Source organism: Drosophila teissieri, chromosome 2R (assembly GCF_016746235.2).
Source record: "Drosophila teissieri strain GT53w chromosome 2R, Prin_Dtei_1.1, whole genome shotgun sequence".
Taxonomy (NCBI): domain Eukaryota; kingdom Metazoa; phylum Arthropoda; class Insecta; order Diptera; family Drosophilidae; genus Drosophila; species Drosophila teissieri.
Genome location: NC_053030.1, coordinates 20,346,073 through 20,362,093, shown reverse-complemented (window position 1 = coordinate 20,362,093; position 16,021 = coordinate 20,346,073). Strand labels below are relative to the sequence as shown.

General features: G+C 47.2%; 3 protein-coding genes across 5 annotated transcripts; 1 reads left to right on the top strand and 2 right to left on the bottom strand.

Moving 5' to 3' along the window:
• Positions 1 to 75: 75 nt before the first annotated feature.
• Positions 76 to 989, bottom strand: LOC122614158 (thymidylate kinase). Its single transcript, XM_043788652.1, has 3 exons — positions 830 to 989; positions 411 to 777; positions 76 to 345 (listed from the first exon to the last, which is right to left on the bottom strand). Exons 1-3 carry the CDS (start codon positions 909 to 911, stop codon positions 159 to 161), a joined length of 636 nt encoding a protein of 211 aa, XP_043644587.1. The 5' UTR covers positions 912 to 989; the 3' UTR covers positions 76 to 158.
• Positions 990 to 1,218: 229 nt separating this feature from the next.
• On the top strand, positions 1,219 to 7,381 carry LOC122613819 (uncharacterized protein CG5098). Of its 2 annotated transcripts, XM_043788209.1 has the most exons (6): positions 1,219 to 2,093; positions 2,152 to 2,316; positions 2,542 to 2,738; positions 2,801 to 3,246; positions 3,314 to 5,874; positions 5,944 to 7,381. In XM_043788209.1, exons 1-6 carry the CDS (start codon positions 2,019 to 2,021, stop codon positions 6,475 to 6,477), a joined length of 3,978 nt encoding a protein of 1,325 aa, XP_043644144.1. In that variant the 5' UTR covers positions 1,219 to 2,018; the 3' UTR covers positions 6,478 to 7,381. The 2 variants fall into 2 exon arrangements, with proteins under 2 accessions (XP_043644144.1, XP_043644145.1); XM_043788210.1 differs by lacking the exon at positions 2,152 to 2,316 and having other exon boundaries at positions 1,219 to 1,468.
• A 132-nt stretch (positions 7,382 to 7,513) lies between these two features.
• LOC122614732 (serine-rich adhesin for platelets) lies at positions 7,514 to 11,652 on the bottom strand. Of its 2 annotated transcripts, none has more exons than XM_043789377.1 (5): positions 11,427 to 11,652; positions 10,334 to 11,268; positions 8,595 to 10,146; positions 8,159 to 8,538; positions 7,514 to 8,086 (listed from the first exon to the last, which is right to left on the bottom strand). In XM_043789377.1, the coding sequence occupies exons 1-5, from the start codon at positions 11,650 to 11,652 to the stop codon at positions 7,514 to 7,516; spliced, it is 3,666 nt and encodes a 1,221-aa protein (XP_043645312.1). The 2 variants fall into 2 exon arrangements, with proteins under 2 accessions (XP_043645312.1, XP_043645313.1); XM_043789378.1 differs by having other exon boundaries at positions 8,595 to 8,724.
• Positions 11,653 to 16,021: the final 4,369 nt, after the last annotated feature.

Below are 16,021 nucleotides of genomic sequence, written 5' to 3'. Positions count from 1 at the left end.
CGCTCAACACCTAACGATATCCCTCGTTTGGATTTATTGCCCACGGCTTTATCGTAAATTAAAAGTTAAGCGGCATTTAAAACATTTATAACAAACATTCGTGTATTGCATAAATCAATGTAAATCCCCCCTAATGAATGGCGATGCGAGGACGTGTGCTATGATAACGTGTCCAGGGGTTGGGTGGCCACTTTGGGCAGGAGCTCCTCCGTAATGCTTGCTATCCGCGCATGTAACTCATCCACAGGTTGACTGGCATCGAACTGGTGCCAATAGCTGGCCTCCTTTGCGCAAAGGCGATCAAATACCTTGGCCACACGACCCTGGAATTCGACTTTCTCATAACTGCAATGACATAAGATATGGGATTGTAATTTTAATGGTTATTTTGTTGCAAATGCTTTACTGACCGCTCTTCACCGTATTGCCCACGGTTTGTAAGGTCATCTGGTGGTGCTCTAAGGTAGAAAACTGCATCAGGTTTAATGAGCCCTCTTTCCGGAGCATAGCACCAGTCGAAGTCCAATCCTTTGGCCGAACTATATGCCACGCCGGAGAAGGAATATCGATCCACAACCAATGTGTAGCCCTCAAGCAGCTTCTGCTTCACCTGGTTCATGTGCTCCCAGCGATTGGCGGAGAACATAAGGTGAATCACTTCATCCGGCAGATCCTTGCTGTTGGTTAAATAGGAGTTTATCACCTGGCCAATGCTGGAACTGCGTTCAGGGAAATTCATGGGCAATGCCGGTATGCCTTTCGATTTCAGTAGCTCAACTAGAAGAGATCACAGATTATATTTACGTCTTTTAGGAATTCCGTGACTTACCCAACAGCCGACTTTGAGTGGTCTTTCCACTGCGGTCGCATCCTTCAAATATTATCAACGCTCCACGTTTTCCCGCGCTCATTGCGATCTAAATGTTGCACATTCCGGCGTTTGATTGCATTTCGACCAGGGCTGAAGAAATTGATTTCCACCAATGGAACTTTTTCGGTATTAAGATTCATGTTGAAAATAATCCTCCTTGGGATTATCTCTCCGTAACAATTCACTACAAAATGTTTTAGAATGGGTAATATAAGACTATTTATTTTATAATTCACTCGTCCAAAAAAGTGACTGTGGAAGTTATCGATAGTTGCAAAGGGAACATCGATGTTTCTCAACCAGGTGAAATATCGATGGTATCGAAATGATATCGATTTTAGTTCCAGCTCTAATAAATTACATTTTGTTTTTAACAATTTAAAATTCACGTAAAAACACAAAAACAAAGTTGCGGCATTGGCAAAATAATATTTATTTCGGTCTCCATGTTCGGCGCGAAGTGTTAGCCGTTGAAACGGCACCGGCTCATGCGTTTTGGAGCCCGTTTTCATTTGCCTGCGCTGAGCGACCCAAAACAAGAAAAATTTGCACGCAGTCGCAACGAATTCGCAATGCGCTGCAGCTGAAAATTAAGAGGTACAACCCAGCATCCCAGCCCCTGACGATAATTTAGGAAATTGTGTCTTCGCAATAATAAGTTAACACCGCTTTAAGCATAAGCCATACAAAACTAATAATGGATCAGTGGCTAATAAACAATGTTGTCAGGACGTTCGGCAGTGCAAAGGACCGCGTGCGTTTGGCGTAGCGTGCAAAACAACGCGCTGTCATCTGTCCGATAGGTTGTGTTATCGACTGTTCGCGCAAGGACCACGAGAGCGGCGAAAGAAATTTTTTTTGCCTTTTCCGAGTGGGTTGGTGTGTGGGTGGTGTGTGAAAAAAGTGCGTGCGGTCTTGTTTATGGGCGAAAAAGAGCAGCGGCTGTCCGGCCGGAGTTAGCAAATTCGTGTTCAGGATCCTGCCCATCAAGATTAGGTCGCCTTTCCCTCCAGCCGCACCGTTCCCCAATTCCCAGCTGTCGGGTTTTCGTTAACATTCCGCATTGGCCCAAAGGATTGCTTAGAGACGACAGTCCATGAGCTGGGTGACATATACTAGCACCTTAAGTTAGCTGCCGCCGAAAGAGATGGCCAACAACAACCATCCCCATCCTGGGCATCTCAGCCAGGCGGCCCAGAACGCCTCCTGGAATCCCCTACAAGTAAGTTGGAGAAACGTCTTTGGTCGTAACAAAATGCTGACATACACTTCATCTTCAGATTCCTTCGTACATACCCCGTCAGCCGCAGTTGGCGCACATGTCCAACGAACGGCCCGGAATGGTGCGATCTCCGTTGGCCTGGCATGTTTCCGGATCCGTTTCCGCCCAGCCTCCACCGCCACCCGATGCCATTTACAATTTCATGTCGGCCAATCATAAAAACGTAATTAGGCCAAAGCGAGAATCCGTCGAGATCAATCTGCCAGTTATCCAGATCCTAGTAGTCCCCAAACGCATGCTCGATTCCTTCGCCATTTGGGCCGTAGAAGCCTTCTTTAGTATCGTTTAGTTGTTGATATCTTTGTTTGCTTTTTTGTGCCATTTCCCGTATTTGTTTTATTTACTACTAGTCAATCAGTTATCACTAAGCTCGTATTTGCATTCTCAGCTGGACCACCATCATCAGATGAATCCATTGCTGGCACCGCCCTACTCAGGAACATTGCCATTCAACTCCATGGACTTGTCCCTACAGTCCGCACGAAGTGCGGCCCAGCCGCTGGCCAAGCAATCGCCAAATCAGCAACCACATCAAACCCAACAGCAACAACAATCCCTCATACATCCCCCCAATTATCCTTCAATGTAAGTGCATAAGTCTTATATAGCTTCATTTAATTGTACCGAGGAATTTCTCTACGAAACAGTCAAAATCTCACAACCAATGCCACGCCCACCAGCGCGCAGCTGCAACAGCAGCAGCAACAGGAACATCTAGCAGCCATGGCAGCTGCCCATGTCAGTTTACTGCAGTCCAGCCGCCAAAATCAGGGAGCCCCATCAGGTAGCCTCAGTAATGGAGGCGACTGCGAGTCTCTGCTTCCGCCACCACCGCCAACATCTGCTTCTGGGAACACCAATCACACTGGGAGCAACAGCAGCAGTAATAGTGGGAGCAACAATCACATAACCAGCCCGCACTACATGCAATCTCGCGATGAGAATTTTAAGCTGACGCAATTAAAACGCAGCTTTGACCCCGACCTCTCGGGGAAGAATCCACAGAAGGAGAAGGATTTTGGATACCCTTCAGCGAGCTCAGCTAGCAAACTGCCAACGCACAATGTACAGCAGCAACATGCCAACAAGAAACGTAAGACGTTATATAGAAAGCACGTTGTATAAAAGGAGTAGCATATTAATTTAAATTCTGTTTGTAGCCTCACCTCTACGAAACTATCACCAGCAACAGCAGCCGCCTTACAACTTAACCCCCAAATACAATGGACCACAGACGCCGCCTACGCCTCAGTCTCCACTGGCTGCCCTTCCTCACCAGGTCTTATCACCCACTATGGATTACAATCAACTGCATCTGCACCATCAGATTAATAGCTCCAGTGGAGGTAGCTACCAGCACATTCAGCAGGATCAAACGCAATCACAATCACACCCCCAGCACTTGCACTACCACAATCAGCATGCGACCAGCCAAACAGCTCCACCACCGCTTCTACCACCTCTCCTGACCAGCGGACAATTTCACGCTCAACCACAGGATGCGGGCCAGCAGCAAACATCATCCTCAAGTCAACATCAGACACATCATTCCCGTAACGCGCAATTGACGAATCTCGATCTGGTGGTCAAACACAAACCAGATTCAGAGGAACAGCCTGTTATAACTGATCTGTCCTACCGAAATTCTGAGCCAGACAAAACTGCCGCAAACCCGGTACCAGAAGCTCCTGAGTCTCCCTACCTGACCACCTCCAATGAGGAGTCTTTGGAATCAAACAGTAACAGCAGCAATAGCCGAAAGCGCCGCAAACGAAAAGCCAGCATGGTGATGAGAGTTACCCCAAATGAAAACGCACCAGAGGGAGAAAATAACAAGCCACAGCATCAACAGCCAGCGCACCTGAACAACAGCTGTAGCCCCAAAAAGTCGCCCAAGAATGGAGGCGGTGAGTTTCAGCCGTTCAGTTCGCAAAACCAGTCGCAGGCCCAAAATGAGAAGACGCCGCAAGAAAACGGCCGTGGAGGATCCCCTGCTCCTGCGGAGAACAATAGCAACAGCAATAGTTCCACACTGTATAACGACAATGAGAACCCCAAGACCAAGAAGCAGAGGCAGGCCCTGCTGCAGCGGAACCTTACAGAACAGCACCGAATGCAGCAGGACGATGAGCCACCCAAGAAGCATACATCTCCTGCAATGCCGCCACCTAGTCCGCAAAGCAATAGCAGCAGCAGCAGTTCCAGCAGCTCTAGCGCAAACACGCATAGCAGCCAAAGTAGCCATGCTGTCAATAATAATCCGAAGCCTGAGATTAATAATAAAGCCACTACTGACACACCTGCATCTCCTGCCCTAGTAGAGCAGGGCAACATCGATGCTAAGCCGGCGGTAAGTGTGCACGAATGTGATGAGGAAGAGGAACCAGCTGCGAACAAGGAATCGCCAGCGCACCCTGTTCCACCCTCAGCTGTTGCTGTTGCTATTGCTGCGCCTCCTGCGACCGAATCCCCCAAGAAATCATCACCTGCTGCCAACTCTGAGTCTTGTCCCTTTGGCGAAGTGGAGGATAAGCTAGAGCAAATGTTTGCCGGCATTGAGGAGGAGACGGAACGGATATCCAGTCCAGAAAAGCCAGCAGAAAAATCGGAAGCGATGGTGGCACACGACTTGACCGCCCAGCTGGCTCTGGACACTACAAAGACGCTCGATACCCCAGCGGAAAATCAGACCTCAATGCTTGCAGCCTTGGCACCCAATCCAGCACCTACGCCCGAAATTCGGCCAGTCGCCACCAAAGCGGCGATGAAGTCTACAATGCCCAGCCCCGTGCACAGTTCCACACCCCAATCTCGCTCCACATCGACACCCTTGGCTGCCGGAGATGACAGTAAACCGAACACCCCGGTTCCAACTAAAGCGCCCGTGCCCAGGAGACCGCCACCACGTCGGCTTTCCATGGGCATGGATGCCTCACTGCTGCGTTTCATGATCGACGATGCGCCTGCCAAAAAGCCAGGTCGTAAAAAGAAGGTGACTAAAGAGCCGGACTTTGAAGATGATGACAAGCCTAGCACCTCGGCGGCAGCTGCTGCAGCTCTTGCAGCTCGCCAACTAAGCGAAGCGGCTTCTGCTACGAAAAGTAAACCCGCCGGCGGAGCAAAGAAAAAGAGCGCCGTGGTCAAGGGAAAGAAGGGAGCAGCGGGAAAGGGCAATGCAAAGAATGCAAAACAGAATGGGAAAAAATCGGCACGAAAACCAGCCTTCACCACCGACGAGGATAGCACTCCGGCGCCTACAAATGGAGGAGTATCCGTTCCGGAGCTTAGGTTCAAGTCTCCGTTTATACTAATCAAACCGGATGGAAGCGTGAGCATCAAGAACACACACAGTGCCGAGGACGTGAACGAAAAGCAGACGAAGGCCAAAAAGGCGCCGCACGAACGAAAAAACCTGAGGGGAATGCACAGCTCCACGCTGAGCAATCGTTATGATGCGGACACCACCGACTCCACATGGATATGTGTCTTCTGCAAGCGGGGTCCCCATAAGCTCGGCCTAGGTGATCTCTTCGGTCCGTATCTAGTGACTAGCGACTGCGACGAGTATCGTGCCGCTGTGCAGGCACCAGGGGCACAGGACATCGATGGACTATTTGTAAACAAGCGGAGGCGCGAAGACATGGTGAAGGGGCAGGAGCGGAATCTGCCCGCTGTGCCTGCCACGCTAGCCAACATTATGCAAGCGCCGAAGATCAGCATGGTAAGACTTACACAATACTCAGCTTTGCAACATTAACACCAAACCAAATAATGTACAACTTTATTATAGCATAAACGAAAGCGCAAGCAGACGCACGATAGCTCGATATCCTACAGCGACGATCCAAACGAGACCCGCTCACAATGCTCCTCCGTGGACCCACTGGACTGCAGTACCGAATCAAAGTTTGTGGAGACGTTCCGCGGCATGGGAAAGACCTCAGAGAACGGCTTTGAAGTTTGGTTGCACGAGGACTGTGCTGTTTGGAGCAATGACATCCATTTGATCGGAGCCCACGTCAACGGATTAGATGCTGCGGTGTGGGAAAGTACGAGATACCAATGCGTTCTCTGCCAGCAGGCGGGAGCTAGTATATGCTGTTTTCAAAGGTCTTGCAAGGCCGCAGCTCATGTACCATGCGCGCGATCCGCCAATTGGAGCCTGAGCGAGGAGGATCGCAAGGTATACTGCCAGTTGCATATGCATGCGCCTGATATCGTGGAACCCATGAAAACGGAGAGCATAGCGCCAGTGGAGGCTCCAGTTGCTCCACCGCCAGCACCCGCACCGCCACCCGCGTTCAATATTCATTCGCTTCCCTGAGTACGCGTGCGCGTCCAGAAATGCCGCCTGGTCGCCAAGCGTTGAGCGTTAAAGGCACGATCCCCAGACCCCCGACTGCGTATCCAAAACCCTACCGAATCCGCAGCTCGCTGCACGTTTTACATTAAGCTTTGTACATAAGTTTCCGACCGCCGTCGTCGCCAGGAGGGCATTTCGTAATCGAAGAAGTAATTTTGTATAAATCCGCTGTACATTTTAAGGCTTGACGCACAGCACAGACGATATCAAAGCGTTTGCCACGTTATAGTTAGGTTCCCTCCCTAAAACCTTTAGTTGTTTATGTTTAAGAGACGTCCTAAATTATTTTTTCTCATAGTCGAGAACTTTACATTAGTACCTTTTAGTTCTAATTAATTTTAAAACCACCAGCCCATGTCCTATGCCCACCCATCTGCATCACATACGCCTCTTGATAATTCGGTTTAGTTGAATTCAGTCTGTTTGTATCAACAAATACTCCATGCCATACCGATATTCAACTGAGTAATCAAGGTAACTGAAGTAGCTATGGGAGATTCCAATTGATATATGCGATTTGAAGTTGCAGTAAAACAGCGTATAAATAGAAAATGTTTGACACCAAGTAAGCGAGAACATTCGAAGCCCAATTAAAAATGGAATATTGTAAAACAATATAATATGCATATAAGAATATTAGTAATGTTTATTTAAGTGAACAGTTGAAAAGCCAGCAAAATGAGCCCGTGTATTGTATTCGTATTCGGTAAGGTCTGTACGTATTGCTGATAATTTTAAAACTCTAAAACGTATAAACAATAAAAACTTAATCTCACATGCAACAGAGGGGGCGAACTCGTTCGGGTTTTTTGTAAATTTTTTCGTTTTATTTATCAATAAATATGCAAAAATATACACACACATACATACGAGTTGAGTATGATTTTTAAAAAAGTGATCTATAGTACGATTGTAGACTTAGCTTAGGCATAAATAGTTTACTAATTTAGCTATAAGTTAAGTTTCTAGTCCTAGCTCGTTTATCTCGAAATCTCGTCTAGTAGCGCCGCAACCGGCGTCGCAGTTGCTGTGTAATATCGTTGGGCAATCGACCCACGCTGCTCTGCGGCACATCGTAGGATGTGCGTCCGGCATAGAAGGCACGTTCCCGGCTCTTGCCAGATCCGGACAAGCTGCCCTTGCCCGTGTTGTCCGTAAGCTGCAGCTGACTGCCCGAAACGTCGCTCCGCTTTTGGGCCAACTGCAGGCCAGGTATCAAGCCATTGGCCAGCGCGGGCAGCTGCACATTCAGGTGATCCACATGGCGTCCGGCTATTACCGGTCCCTGGGCAATGTTTCCAGCGGACACCGCCACGGGCGGAGCCAACGGCGGGAATTGGGGCAACTGCTGCTGCTGCTGCTGGTAGGGCACGAAAATGTTGGGCGTTAGATAGGGCTGCTGATTGGTGTGAATCGTGGTGCGTTGCTGTTGCTGCTGCTGGAAGTGCTGCTGCTGCTGCGGCTGTGGCTGCTTATATTGCTGGTAGATGCTCTGCTGTTGCGGCTGTTGGTATTGTTGCGAGATGAAGCTCAGTTGCTGCTGCACAGGCTGGCGCTGCTGCTGCACAGACTGATGAACCGACTGCTGTTGCTGTGGCACGGAGTGGTGTTGCTGCTGCACGGACTGCTGATGCTGTTGCACGGACTGATGTTGCTGCTGCACCACAGGTTGCCGTTGCTGCTGCTGCAAAGGCAGAGTTGCTTGCTGCTGATAGTGTTGCTGCTGTTGTTGCGGCACACGCTGTTGCTGCTGCTGCAAAGTGGCAGCAGAATGGACATTGCTGCTGGTGGCGGGACTCTGGCCAAATTTGTTGTTAATGAAATCGTTGAGCGAGACATAGGAGTTGCCTTGGCTGCTGGTCACTGGTGCTTGAGTGGCCAAGCTGGAAATGATGTTGCTGGCGGAGTTGGGCGCAATGCGCTGGCCTTCAGCTCGTGCGATCACAATTCCTGGTGGAGGAGGCAGCACAGATGACTGCGCTGTTTGCTGGGGGCGTGGTGGCACAGTCAGACTGGAAATAGCTGCAACAAACTCTATGTATTGGGAAGTCTATCTCTGGATTTTGAGAGCTGCTCACCTGGCGCTGCTGCTGGCTTAACGTAGCTGCTGCTAAGCGAGTGGTGTTGCTGCTTGGCCACTTGGTGTTGCTGCTGCTGCTGCTGGCGCTGCGGTTGATTGGAACCCTGCGACTGGGCACTCTTAAAATTCTGTAAAACGGATTCGTCAACAATGGCACGGGTTAACTTGTCAAAGGATAGGAAAGCGGAGGCGGGATTAAGACTGGATGTGGTTTGGGTTTGATAGGCGTGCCCAGCAATATCGCTGGCCGTGTGTGTGGCATAGACATGTGATGGTGATTGTTGGATGGGTTTGCTGATTTGCGTGGCCTGGTTGTAACTATAGCCACCATTATAGTTCGAAGCCAGCGCCGAGATATGTTGGTTCAGCGTAGACAGCGAGGATGTGGGGCGCAGAGTGGTGCTCGGTGTGGTGGTACCCCGAGTTCTTTGCACGGGTGCCTGGGTCTTGAAGTTGGAGTAGCGATTCTTGCCGCGATTAATGTTAACGGTGGATCGCGTAGATGTGGCCGCAACATAGCTTCTAGGAGTGCTGGTGGTGCTGCTGGTGGTTGCCGCATTACTGCTGCTGGCTGAGGCTCGTGTTGCCGGTGTGTACACGCGATTGCCGCGTTGCAACTGGAAGCGTTGCAGGTTGCTGTGGACGCTTTCCCAGTTGGCCTTGCTTGGCGCCACCTTTGTCTCACGTTCAATATCGCGCACTGTTAGCCTCTTATTCGGACCTGGTTCGGCTCCACCGCGAATCTGTTGGAAGGAGGACACTGTAGTGGTTGTCGCCGGGGTGGTTGTGGTGCTGGGCAAGGTCGTTGTTGCCTTTGTGGTGCTCCTGGTGGCTTGGGATAGTCGAGAAAGTCGCAACCTGCTGGCGGCCAGGCGTTCCAGGTAGCTTCTTGTGGGTGTTGTGCTCCTTGGCGTGGTAGCCGCTGTTGTGGTTCGCACAGTGGGCAAGGGGCGAATGTGGGCACGCTTCAACATGGCGCCGGGCCGATTCCTGCGGTAGCCACGAATCCGTTCCTGAGTGCTACTGATCTCGGTCACCACTTCGGTGGATGTGACCATGACTGGCGTGATGGGGCTGTTTGTTGTGGTACTGGTAACCACCACATCGTTCCTTTCCAACGGCTTCTCAACATTGTGGGAGGTCAGCTGCACACCTGCCAGCAGCAGCTTGGCGGCCTCTTGATGCACATCAATCTTCTCAGAGTCTTCGGTAGTCTGCTCCACTCGGACTATATCCTCACTGATGGGCAGACTGGCAGTGAGAGCAGCTGCCTGTCCAATGGATTCGATGGCCGACTCTTCCCCGGTAGACAGTGGTGGTGCCAAAAACGTGAGTGGTTCCGCGGCCGGGGTTGAGGTGACCTCAGATGCCACTGACGTGCTTACTTCCTCATCCTCAGCGGGTGGCAAAGTTGGTGCTATCAGCAGTTGTTCTATTGACTCAGTGGCTGACTCAGTGGCTGTAGAAGTGGTGCTGCTGGTACTTGTTGGTTTGGGAAACTTGTGTTTGTGCTCAATGGATTTGTGATCTTCGGTGGGTATCTCATTGGGCTGTTTGTGTGTGTTTGTGTGGTTTGTGGTTTTGAATTGCGTAATGTAAGCGATAGTTGATAGAGTAGAAATTTAGATAGAAAGATAGATAGAGATACAAAAAGTTAGGATATGGAAAGTAGAAGTGGATAGTTGAAATAGTTGATAGAGTTGATAAATTTAGTTTAAGCATAATGGGAGAACTCACCGTAAATCTCACAGTGCTGGCCGTTTGCTTGGGTTTAATGTAGCCATAGCCCGAAGATGAGCTACCCTTTCCGTTTTCGCCCTGCATGGAGAAGCCACGACTTAGGAATCGGAATGGTTGCTTAACTTTCGGCGGCGCCATTGATTGATAGCCGGAAACGGAGGGATCCACATCGGTGGATACCTCATCCAGCAGATTGTTAATATTCGATACAAGATCTTGTTGCACGGCCTCGTCCTTCGTATTTCTGATATGCTTGATGTAATCGGGTGCCATAGCCTCTGAATTGGTTGATTCCGAATCGGTAAAGGTCTCCAAGCCCGCGTTAACACGCTCGGCAAAGTTCTTTTGCTTTTGGAAGTGATATTCCCTGGGATATTCGGCCACGATGTGGGCATTGGTGTGATCAAACTGAATGCCTGGATCTGACGAAAGTTCTCCCAAGCTGTTCACATAAATACCCTCGTCTTCGTTGTCCTCGGCGTTTATGCTACCTATTTGCGCCGCATTTAGTGGCTCACTTTTCACGTCCTCACCGCGTCCAACAGCTGGGGACTTAGGATTGTGCTTGATGGCTGCAGGTTGGCTCAAAACACCACTAGCTCCACTCAAATCTTTGCTAAGACTGTGGTGCGGATTGTGCGACTGGGATGGGGTTTGTTGCAAGGCCTTCGAAATGGTTTTCATAGGGTATTCCATCATGTGACGCACTCGCTCCATCATTTCGTGGGTGCTGCCCACGGTTTTCTCCTCGTTCATTTCATAGTACCTCTCCGAGTCATCGCAGTTCACATTGCGGTACCAATCGCAGACAAAGTTCTTCTGGCTGAAGAGCGTTCCATTGGGGCAGAGGAAACCGAATCCTTGTGGTGAGCGGGCAGTATGGGCACAAATGCGGAAGGCCTGGCAGCGACTTTCCACATCCGCGTAGTAACCTGTAATGGTGTGCAAATGATTAAAGACAACTCTTTTATAGGAGTTTTAACTAGAGATTTTTGGATCACAATCACTGGGTGGTATTATAAATAATATGATCTATTCTTTTTAGCTAAACAGTTTAAATTGATATATGTTATTCCGTTTAGATACCCACCTTCATGTCTTCCCTTGCACACAAAGCTGGTCTTTGGCGGGGCACTTAGAATGGGATAGTCGAGGCCCGGCTCTCCGGGAATCGTGTGCCGTAGGTCGTACTGCTGATCCGTGTACTCGCTGGACTTGTCCGCATCCTCGAAGTGCTCTCGACTGCCGCTCTGGCCCTGGGTCGCGCCCACCATGAGGACGAGAGCCAACCACAGGCAGGAGCTGGGTGGCCACATGCTGGAGAAAATTAAAAACGAAAACATGCAAAATGTATTAATTGTGACATTCGTGAGCGGCGCTTTGCGACACTTTATTCATTAGGCTGATTGATAAACCATGAATCGGGCCGAAATTCATTGATTCAAATGTGCGTTTTGGCCCATTTGCATACAAATGCGGCGGACAACGGAACCACGTAAGTTGGCCGTAGATTAGCATATAACATATATTTGGTAGCGAGGCGTGTCCATAGCCCTCACGTAACCGAATCGAGCGGATGCTGAATGATTTGTGTAGCCCAAACAAATGCCAAAAAAAAACAAGAAAAAAGCAAACAAAATTTACAGATAGACGATGAGTTTTTGCAAAAGTGTACGAATATATTTGCGTGGGGCATGTCGACAGATCGGACCATTTACGGTAAAGTGTGTCCATCAAATGGCAATTAAATTCGATTGGGCTTATCTTTTGCATTCCCAATAAAAGGAGGCAGCAGGTGACCCTGAAATTCAAGCTTGATCTAAATGTTAAGCCTCTTCAGCATTAAAGATCGATATCGGATCAATATGAAGTGTTTAAAACTTCGTTTCTTGCCATAACAACCATTAATTACTTCGCATTGTTTAAGTGATGGGCAACGATTATAAATCATAGTGAAGCCTTATTAGAACGTGGCTAATTCCGAATTAAGCAAAGCAAATCGAAACTAAACGCAAACAGAAATCAAGTATTCGCAACGCTTCCAGTTAAACACTCGACCAATCAATTCTCGATGGCTTTTGGATCGGCTGCTGAGGTCATTTGGAGCTATTATGTTTTCCGAATGATATGTGCTGACAGCGGAGATGGGTCTAGCTAAAGAAAAATATACATTTCATATTTCATGCAAATTAAAACGAAAGACTTAGGCAACGAACTCTCCAAACGGTTCATCTTCACTTGTCTTCACCCTGAATGATTGCCTCTAATTGTTCGCATTGATTGTTGTGTAAGGAAGCAAAGCGTAATGAAAACACTTCGCAAGCTGTTCAATGAAAATATTCGGTGGCAATTGTTGGCAAAGATTTGATTTGGTTAGTGCAGCTTGAAGGCATTCAAAGCTGGCAAAAATGACAACGAATAGTGGCTGCTACAAAATGTGTTCACAATTAAACGAAGCCTATTGTTCGGCGAAAAAACTGTGATTGTCTAGTTGCAATGATAACTCTATCGTTTATATAAGATTTGCTGATGATGTAACAATTGAAAGACCATAATTACAAGCATAGTATAATTGCATTGGTCCGTTGACATTCCCCGGCAGTCAATAACCTTCCCGCAAGTCAACAAACTGTAAGCTGGCCAGTTCTATAATGACTATCTAAGCGACATCTAATTGAATTTTAATGATCCATCTTCAGCCAGAAGCTGTTCGACCGTCCAATTCACACACACTCAATATGCAAATGTCGTAGGGGGAAAATGGAAAATGACCTCTTCCTAAGATGTACTCATCTTGGAATGCCCAAGATGACCAGTCGCGTTACAGAAACCATTTACAATTCGACACTTTCAGGGTCATTATCAAGAGCAAAGCACAAGATTCGAAAACAACCGACAACGAGGAAGCATTCGGCATAGAAAATGTTTTACTTCTCATTGTTTTCAATGATCCATCAAAACATTAAAATGCCAGACAAACGATGATTAAGACGAGAGCCTCAAACAAGAAGCCAAGAACAGGGAAGGAAAATTTCAGATAACAGTCTTTGCATTGAAAATGAAACAAAAAAGAGAATGGATAGACCCATCAAGTGTTGGTGGTTCAACCAAAATACATATACATATATATATAGTATTAGTTGCTGTAATTCAAATGCCTCGATCATTACTTTTTATGAACTCTGACTGAGCCTGGTGCAAATTAATTGACAGCACGTTTGCGAGCCGGACCGCAGTGAACCATAAATCTTAAACAGATATCACCAGAACGGGTTACCCCATTCGGATATTTAATTATAGCAAATCTTTAAGTTTGGCTCCATGGCGCCGACAAGCCCATCAGCGTTGGGTGTCATCCAGCGGAATTGATTGCTCTCCCAGGAGTGAATACCCATATGTATTTATAGCTGGATCTCTATCTCGGCTCGGGTCTGTTCCGCCTGCCATGTCAAACCCCATTTGGTGGCTCCTTCTCACGATCTTGCCCCAGAGATGTGAAGAACCCGCATCTTCGGAATTTGCTCATTTATGGACAGATGACGTAAATCTGGTGCGTAACCCATCAGATTGAGAGTGGGCCACTTCTGGCTGTCTCGCCGATCTCGGTTGCCCAGTGATTTGCCGTTTCTGTATCCGTTTAGCTATTTCGTTTCAAGAGGTCGAGAAGTTCGCTATGTAAACATATCATTTACGGATTAGGCCTCATTACTTTCGCATAAGTGATGAAAAATGAGCTCCCTCGCTAGTAATGGAAGTTTTAAAGTTCTGGCATTCTATTCAAAAATATGGGTCAAAGCTAAACTGCTGAATTTTTATTTTTGGATATGTGTAAAAATTCATTGGTGATATTACAATTTTTTAATAAAAAGCTAAAATATTATATTTTGTAACTTGTTCTCCCATCATTTTTGAAATACTATCACCATTCCTGACCACTTTTTTAATCTTTCGAATCCACTCTAATTTATCAGAACTTCTATATATGTATATATATCATAAATGAGCTTACTGCATTTGAAGCTTTTTCAAGTTGGTGGGCGTTTGACATTTGTTATGCTTAGCTTTTTAATGAGTATATATTAATTGTTCGCATTTGGCATGCGATTATCTGTATTTGTTGTCCATGCAGTCACATTTTTACCTTTTGAAGCTCCGACTAAACGAATAGAGAGGACCGAATATTAATTTGATTTCGGTTTCGGTTCTCTTTTTATTTTTATTTTTATTTGGTTGGCACTGAAATACTTTAGGTAAACAACTTCACAGGCACTGGAGCGAAACTAATGCATTATCCTGCCAGTCGGTTGGTATTATCCTTGTTCACTTAATTGACACCGGCTGCGGAGCGAAAAAACCAGGCAAACTGAACCGTTCGAGCCGCGAACTTGAACTGAACTCGACCATCCAAAGGTAATCGAAATATTTTGGCCGAAAAGAGTTTGGCCAGCAGCAGCCGCAGCAGCAGCATCCCAAATCAACGACGTCAACCAGACATTCAGACCCCGAAGTATGCGTCAAAGCAGAAGATACAAGCCCAACCGAAACCGAAACCAAAACCAAAACCAAAACACCAACAATAGCCCAATCGATTGCGTATGATCATGATGATGATCATGATGATGATGATGATGGTGATGGTGATGTTGCTGCTGGGAAACCGGTGACAACCTGCTGCTGCCGAAAATGTTGCTGCTGCCAGCCTACATAACAGTATCAGTTGGGATCCATAAAAATAAAAAAAAGTCACAAAAGAAAGGGGCCAGCCACAAGTTGTCAACTAGCTTCCTTGAGGGCGTGTTTGCATGGGACATAAAACAACAGTGGAGACTCTGAATCAGTAAACTTGAACTTAGCAGGAAGGTGTGTAAGTGTTTTCTTACTAGGTCAAAAGCGTAACTTATGCTTGAAGGGGGGTGACCTTGAAAATGTATTTAAAAATGTAAGAAATTCATTAGCTAGGAACGTGAATAATTAATGATGTCGCTGCTCTACTTCTTAAATGTTTTCTTTTAATTAAAATCCAAGTTTAAGTCAAGTAAAATAATTAAAATATGAATGCTTCCTTTCAGGCATCAAAATAATAATGAGCCAGATACATTTCAGGGTTCTTCTTTCCATGTTCTACTGTACTCATTCAAAACGCTTTCGTTTTCATTCCGATGCGGTTTTCACACGGACTGAAAATTCGGGTTATAGCTAGATTCCTACCAAGTGCCGCATAATTTAGCGAGTAAGTTTGTGAAGCGGCTAAGGCCGATGGATAGATGAGGGGATATGGTATTGGGGTACTTTTAGAAGCAAGAGGATGTTGGAGACCAGCCGAAGGGGGCCTAACTTCCGCATATGAACCTAAGACCGCGTTTGAGTATCGTGTGACCCAAATCTAAAATTTTAATTAAACAAAAGCTCGATCAATTAACATTAAGCGCTGCTAAGCAGCTGCACTTGAGGCGCGTTTTTGGCTCTCGGGCTCTTTTGGCCAAATGATTGATGGATTGCGATGGCGATGGCGGTGGCGTTGGCGTTGTCATGTGAGCGTCGATCTGAGTATCTAAGTATCTGAGTATCTGAAGATCCACGCGTATCGAACGCCTTGGCGAGCATTCTACAAATTTTAGTTCGAGCGCCATCCAGTAAGCGGACAAGCTGAAAAATTGTTTGCCACAACATCTGCCCCTGATCCGC